The following is an 8,273-nucleotide window of genomic DNA, read 5'->3' as shown; positions in this document are numbered from 1 at the left end:
CCTGGCTCTGCTAAGCCCATGAACAACACAAATTTTTATCCCAGTTCTCCAAACCGATGCATATGCCTTCAGGTTGACCAGTTCATCCGGGACAAAGTAAAACTGATTTACATGCATGGAATGCTTTTCCCAAGGGAACATGCAAATGCATCCATAGATTTAGAGATCTATTTTTAGTAGCTAAAAATTACATGTGAAAATCATTTCAGAAACCTCCCGCCAAGTATAACTATGTGTTCAAAATGTTCACCATAATATGAAGTTACAAACTGAGACACACATCAATGTGCTTGCTTCGCCATCCTTTCGCCTGTGTGTAATTTTATCTTCCAAGATCGATATATTTTGATTCTCCACCGACTTATTCTCATATATGCAGCAACTTTGACATCCGCAGATTTCTGGTTTGCGCGATAATCAAAAGATTTGGTTCAACTCTGGAGAAAGATTTGGTTCAAGATTGCTAATAATCAACTTGTGGATGTCCACATGAACAACTTTGAGACAACCTGACGAATCTGGAATCCTTGGACCATGGCTGCTCCCATCGAAATGGAGATTACCATGTGCTCTGTTGTTTTCATTTCATTTGAAAAATTTGAGCGGGTGACTCTGGCGCTTGAGCAATGCAGCTGCCCGAAATTTTCGAAGAATCTATGGTACATATCATTGTAATGTATGTACACGATGCACTAAGCCATTAAGGCGAGCCATATTTCCTATGCTATGGAATGGTGATTCCCATCAGAGATGGAATTTGACGGTCATTTTGTCCGTCATAGGGCATTTTGCCCGTATTTGAGGTTTGGAATTTGTGAATGACCGTATTTCCCGACGTGGTTGGAACGGTTGAACACGTTTTTTTGATAGTTAAAATTTTTCGTAAAACGTCATTACTCCCATTTATTTTTACATTATTTTCTATCTAACACTGGCACTAGTTACCGTATCAGAGTTGCAGACTCGAGAGTTTGCTGATGGATCAGGATTCAGAATAGATAACCACTTGATCGACATCAGTGTCGGACCATTGACTAACATTGGGTATGCGTTATATGTGCTTGATGGGGCGCCTAGAAATAGATTCCTGGCTTGAGTTCGATTAACTGCTGCAAATCCTTCTGAGAGGTTCTAACGAAGGCGCTTATGCTGCATTGCGTCCCAGTCAGATTTTAACCTGAATCTGCCAAGGCAATGCGCCCAGCATAGTTGGAAATAGTGCCAAATATTGCCAGATTAGAGGGTAACATTCAACTATTGAGAGTAGGTGTCGGACCTAGTTACCAGAAACGGGACGATGTCTGCCGTTTCTGGCAGAAACCTTCGGAGAAACCCAACCATACTAGAAATGTTGTCTGCAACGGCCGTTTTCGTTTTCACTGGCAAGAAACTGTTTCCCGCAAGAAACAGTTTCCCGCGAAACAAAACAATTTTTTCTCGCCGTTTCCGGATAGACTTGCAGTTAAATTTATTTTTTTGGACTCAAGTTAAATTTAATTTTTTCAAACCGTGGGTTAAATCGAGTTTAAGTAGCAATTGATTATTAGTTTTCTGTAAGTTACACATACAGAGGGTTAAGTCCAGTTTAATTCGCAGTGGACTGTTAGTCTGCTGCAGTGGACTGTTAGTTTTCTGGAAATTAAACATAAGCACTCGAGGGTATTGTAAGCGAGTAGCTGAAGAAATAACGCGAGTAGCTGAAGAAAGAACTAGCTGTATTTTTGAGAGAACGCAGGGTATTGTGAGAGCGCTACCAAAGAAAAACACCAGTTGCCATTAAACTCCAGTTGAATAGCATTATTATTATGTCTCAGAAATTTTTATTTATTTAGACAGTAGTTATATTTTTTTTAACTGGGTAGTGATCCATGCAAACCAGTGGTTTTTCCTAGTTGTGCAGTTGCTCATGTTTTTTCAAGGATTTAAGTAGAAGAGGAGAGCAAACCCATCACTACTCAGATGCAAGAAAGGCATAGATCAGAGCCAATCAGCTTCATGCCCCCATCGAGTTATCTTCAACAGCATTGTCAATTCTATTGTCAAAAGGTACTGCCTACAAACTTCAATCTCTAGTTTTTTTTTATGAATGCTCATTCTAGACCACATAATTCTCTCAAGATTTGGGTAGGTGAGGTTCGCTGGGATCAACTGTTCATATCGTAATGCGCTATACCTGTGTTCAGTCCTGTAATATCCTCTTTTAGCCTAATTTAATGAAACCTCTGTTCTATCGTCCATATCAATGCATGTATATGTACTCCGTTAAAATGATTCTGACTGCTGTGAGATTTTCTGTAACTCATACCACTTCAGTGATATTTTAATCGTACCTTCCATAGCAAAGATCAGGAACACTTCTATCGTACCTTCCATAGCAAAGATTACTGGCATTTTCATCATCGAGGATTTGGTTTGTAACCAAGGGAAAGCACTAGTACTATCATGACAATCTGGAACAACACTTTCGAAAAAATATACAGTTAAATACTCCTTGTTGTAAGTTTGGTTCTATAACGGTGGTAAATCAGTAAGCCAGTTGTTGCTGAGGCCCAGGCTTCTAATTTTGATTCTATCATACTGTGTAGAATATCCTCATAATATGAGTATTTGTCTTTCTTATAGTTAGAAATAGTACTGAAATTTTGACTATTGTTGCCAAAATATAGACAACATTGCAATATTTCATCAGTTTTCGAAGCCAACATAATATCGTCATGAAAAAGTCACAATTTTTCAAATTTTGAATAATCCCTAAATTTTGAAAATATCAGTGTAATATATCAAGGGAAATGGAAAATATCCATTAAGTCAAGAAATTTTTAGTTTTTTTGGATTGTTTTTCTCACTTTGAAGTTTGAAGAGGGAAGCCAGGGATTGAGAAAGACATAGCTGTACTCACTATTATATTATTTCATGAAAAGGGTATATGAGATAATTTTATTAATGTCTTAAATTTCCATAAAGATAAGTCAAAGGGATTGAAGAAGTGTACAATCATTATGAATAAAATATGGGAGTCCAACTGTATAATCGTTATGAATAAAATATGGGATTTGGTTTGTAACCAAGGGAAAACGCTGATACTATCATGACAATATGGAACAACACTTTAGAAAATATACAGTTAAATGCTCCTTGTAAGTTTGGTTCTATAATAGTGGTAAATCAGTAAGCCAGTTGTTGCTGAGGCCCAGGCTTCTAATTTTGATTCTATCCTACTGTGTAGAATATCCTCATAATATGAGTATTGGTCTTTCTTATAGTTAGAAATAGTACTGAAATTTTGACCATTGTGGCCAAAATATAGACAACATTACAATATTTCATGAGTTTTCTAAGCCAACATAATATCGCCATAAAAAAGTCACAAGTTTGCCTGGCTTCAATGGCTATTGTTTTATTATAGGCATCCTCTAGCGTTCAGATTGTGAACAGCCCTAGTTCCCTCTCAATTGTTGTGATGAGCCTGTTGATATATTTAAGTACAACTTGCTGTTCATCTTTACAATTTTTCAACTTTATGTTTGCTAATAAAAGTGATCAATATAGTCTGACACTTGCTATCTTGTTTGCAACTTTACTGCTCCGGGAAGTACCGCATTATCTTGATATTCCTCTCATATCCCACAGGGAAAAAGTCAAAACTCTTATCAGTTGTTTAAGCTATTCCATTACAAGTCCCTTTATAGCTTGGCGAGCTAACTTGGCAAGTTCTGTATCAAGGTCCATTATAAATGGCATGATTTCAATGTTTGCTTACACTTTAAATCAATTTTTCACAATTGGAGTGAATGGTGGTTGAACTTTTAACACCAGATCTGATTTATTTTACCGTCAATTTTTTTATACCTAGAAAATAATTTTTTCACAAATGCATTCTGAAATTGTAAAAACAAATACGCTGGTGTTTTCAACTTTTAAACAGTATAAATTTGCTCTGGAAAAATTGCTCATAAAATCAGTCACAAATAGCCATAAAAAAATCACAGTAAATTTGCCCCAACAAATTCTCCTTCATTAATTTTCTCAGGAAAATTCAGGGCTCCTCTCACAGGGAAAATGGCCCTTGGAAATACACAGAAAAATAGCAAAATTTGAACCTGGAAATTTCCAGATGTGGAAGAATATAGGGCAAGTGAAGTTAATGAGATTCTTCTAGCATGATAACTACTTGTGAGGTATTTTAGTTTTTCTTCTTAGCACAATCTTCACTCAGCTAGACCTTTTGCTTCATTGTCCCCTTCCATTCTCCTACCACCTGGCAACTCTGGTATAATGGGATTTTTTTTCCAGCAAACATAATGGTGGCTTCTTGTCCAGACCATCAATCTACCCCACAAGACTTCATTTATGGTTTTGTAATGTGCTCTGATACTGAATGTGATCCATAAACAAAGTGATTCCTAGTTTTGGGTGTCTGAATGAATCTCTACACAAATTTGACTCTCAACCAACAGAGTTTGACAGAGTTGTATGTGGTAAAACGAAAACACTGCAAAAATATATTATTAAAGTATCAAATGCAGGGTATAGAGCTTGAGCTTGAGTTTCGTTGCCAAATTTGAACCTTCTGAAAGGGACATCCGGAGATATGAGGAAGCAATCCTAATTCTAGATGCACCTTTCTAATTTCCTCGAATTGTCTAAAATGGGTCCCTCTGATGCTCAGAGGTGAACTAGGCACTGGCTGACTATCGAAGTTCCCTTGAACAAGCGGTTGGTCCAGCTATATGATCCTAGAGGGGTTGCCAGAGCAAGGGACTAGCATCTATGGATCTAGGAGGTAATTGGATGGGCCAGAGACCCCTTTCTCTGGAGCTAGTCCCTCCGATGCTCGAAGTAAGGTGATTTAGATGTTTGAAAATTTGAAAAAAGATAAATAATTTTATTTTGTTTAAGTTTTCCAAAATTTTCTTTGATTTTCTCTTCAAATTTTTAGTTAATTATATTTTTCTAATTAGGTGTCAATTTTTTTATTTTATTTTCTGTAACTAATTTTCAAATATAAATTGTGCAGATTAAAATTGGTTGTGGAGGAGAATCATTTATTTTTTATTCCACTCATTTCTCATTGCAATGGAAGAAAGTTCATCAATGTCACAAAGTAGACCACCCCTTTCCCAACAGAAATCTTCCATAGAGGCATCCAAAAAAATCCAAAGCAAAGAATATCAAGAAGCAAAAAAAGCCTTTGAGGCAAGGTTTGGGCAGCTATGAAATGCACTCAATCTTATAGCGGAGGATCAAGTGGATCATCTGGTTCAAAGGTTTGGTTGTGCCCTTATTGTAAAAAACAAAAATTGGGGAATGTAGGAAGAGTTCGATGGCATTTACTTGGAATGGGGAAAAAAGAACAATCAACTTTATGTGACAGTGTACCTAAAACAGAAAAAGCTTCTCTAATTAAGCAATTTAATGAACTTGAAAAGCTTAGACATATTGTTGAAGGTTTAGTTCAAGCTAACAACAATCCTAGTGGATTGACAATTGGTGATCCACACTCTTGTTCTCAACATCAAGTTTCTGTTTCTCACCTTCAAAACTTATGGAATGTAAAAGGGAGGGGAAATCTCGATGCATCCATTGGATGATTTTTTTTCGCAAATGGCATATCTTTTAATGTTTGTAGGTCTCCTTATTGGAAAGAAATGGTAAGGGATCTAGTTAACAATGCTCCTAAAGGTTACAAGCCTCCTAGTTATGAAAAGATGAGGACAACCGTGTTATCTGAAGAGAGGGCTTGGGTTGAAGCTAGACTTCAAGACATTAAAGATAGTTGGAAGGAATCTGGGGTCTCCATTGTCTCAGATGGTTGGACAGATGTTAACCATCATCCCCTTATCAATATTTTGGTTTCTAGCCCAAAACGAGTTATGTTTTTAAAATCCTATGATACTACAGGAAAGACAAAAGATGGTCCATATCTAACAGGTCTCCTCAAAGAAGCAATAGAGGAGGTTGGTAGAGAAAACGTGGTCCAAATCGTTACAGATAGTGCCTCAAACAATATCCTTGCTGGTGGGTTGATTGAGGATGAATATCCAACAATTTTTTGGACTCCTTGCTCTGTGCACTACTTGAATTTGCTACTGAAAGATATTAATAACATTGCATGGGTTAATAAAACCATAACTGAAGCAAAGATACTACAACACTTTATTATTAATCATGCAGCATCCATAGCAATTTATAGGAAATATGCAAAACTTCAGCTTCTTCGATGTGCCGAGACTAGATTTGCATCTGCTTTCATTATGCTTCAACGCCTTATTAAAATGCATCAATCTTTGAGAGAGATGGTGGTATCAATGGATTGGCAAAGGTGGAAGGGTTCTCATGCTGGGGATGGCCTAAAAGTTGAGGACATTATTATTGGTCTTTCTTCAGAGAATTTTTGGAGGAGAGTGGAGGATATTGTCACCCTTATTAAACCTATTGTTTCCACCCTTCGCATATTTGATAGTGATCAACCATGCTTAGGGGATGTCTTTGAGAGCATGGATCAAATGAGAGAGAAGATTCATGACATAATGGAAGATGAAAATTCTAGGATTGACAAAGACACCAGAAATGAAGTGTGGGAACTTAGTCTGACAAGGTGGAAAATGCTTCATAGCCCTCTTCATTCAATTGCATTTTTACTCAATCCTAAATGGTTTCATAAGAAACCATCGTCAGATGTAGAGGTTATGCAAAACTGGAACACTTTTATAAGTAGGTGTTACAATCGTCAGGATCGCACTGCTTTACAGTTTGAGTTAGGAAAGTATTTGAGATCAGAAGACCACTTTGCAAATGAAGATTGTGCATACAACAGACAACAACTTGGACCCATCGACTTCTGGATACAATATGGTACAGGGACCCCCTTGCTTCATCGTTTGGCTATCCGTTTGCTTTCACAGGTATTCTTAATAACAAATACCTTTAATGTATTGATTTATTGTTTAAACAATTAATTCTAAAGCTCATTTTGGATTATTTATCTTATAAGATTTATTGATTGACTATGACTAACATAATTTTCATTTTATTTTACAGGTGACTAGTTCCTCTGCATGTGAAAGAAATTGGAGTGAATATGCTTTCATCCATTCAACGAAGAGGAATTGCCTAGGCACAAAAATGGCACAAGATTTGGTGTTTGTACAGTCAAATCTACGTTTGTTATCTCGACAACAACTAGAATACAAAATTGGACCCACGAGAATGTGGGATTATGGTGGTTCACAAGATGACGAAAATGATGAGCTTCCATTTGAGGTGCTACAAGACAATGCTGAAGACATGCTTGATGATACCATGAAGTCTATTGACCAAAATAATTCTTTTGGAATTGGCTCAAGCTCAACAACTATTCCAGAAAATGAGCTTCAAAATCTAGATTATTAGGTTTACTTGCATTTTGATATGAATTGTTGGAAGTGACTTTAGAGATACATATATATTCAAAAGAACAAATTTAATTATTTATATTTCAAATCTCTTATTCTTATCAATGTTTGCTATTTTCTTTGAATTAATGATGGCTAAATTTTTGGATCTACAAAATTATCACTTCTTTCTTAAAACACAATTAGTATTTACAATTGTTTTTTTACAATTTCATGAGCAGAAACATTGCAGGTTTATGATTAATGCTTTGTTTATATTTTTCACCTTTAATATGGTGTTTTTATCTCTCCTCGTTTCTTATATGCGAAACCTCCAAACTTCGTTTCTCGTACCGTTCTCGTTTCCCGTTCTGTTTCCCGTTTCTCGTTTCTGGTAACATAGGTGCCTGATATGCTGGTAAGGCAGCCAGATATTGAGGAAACTGTGTTGCCCAATCACTGGATTAAAGGCAGCGTCCAGCTCTGGTGAAATGCTAAGGAAATTGAGTTGTTGTTTGGGTTTAGGGAAGGGTTGTCAAGGTTTGCATTGATGGCAAACTAATTCCCTGTGTTCAAGCATACAATCTGAAAACTGACGATGGAAGAAGTCGCTCAATTGATCTGTGGAGGGGGGAACTCTGTTGGTGTTATGCATTGCCTTTTGATTGGGTTGAAGGGATGAATGTTGAATGCCATGTTTTGATAGATGCTAGTGCCAGGTTGAGGGAATAACTGATAGAGGGTTTGATAACAAATATGCCCACTTGAGAAATATCTCCCAGCAAGGCGAAATTGTTGATTTAGATACAGATCCGATAGTGTGGATTAAAACAACCAAAAATTGCATTTCAATTCTAAAAGCTTTAGATCCGATTTGTCAAAACTGAAGTTTTTATGCTC

General features: G+C 36.6%; 1 protein-coding gene across 1 annotated transcript; it reads left to right on the top strand.

Moving 5' to 3' along the window:
* Positions 1–1,297: 1,297 nt before the first annotated feature.
* On the top strand, positions 1,298–7,863 carry LOC149166203 (uncharacterized). Its single transcript, XM_089430096.1, has 4 exons — positions 1,298–1,392; positions 5,630–6,905; positions 7,042–7,263; positions 7,777–7,863. Exons 1-4 carry the CDS (start codon positions 1,298–1,300, stop codon positions 7,861–7,863), a joined length of 1,680 nt encoding a protein of 559 aa, XP_089286222.1.
* Positions 7,864–8,273: the final 410 nt, after the last annotated feature.

Source organism: Pinus tabuliformis, chromosome 5_1 (assembly GCF_031772625.1).
Source record: "Pinus tabuliformis cultivar Carrire ecotype Pingquan chromosome 5_1, CPIR1, whole genome shotgun sequence".
Lineage (NCBI taxonomy): Eukaryota > Viridiplantae > Streptophyta > Pinopsida > Pinales > Pinaceae > Pinus > Pinus tabuliformis.
Note: the sequence above shows the minus strand (reverse complement) of the source record. Positions and strands in the feature narration are given on the sequence as shown.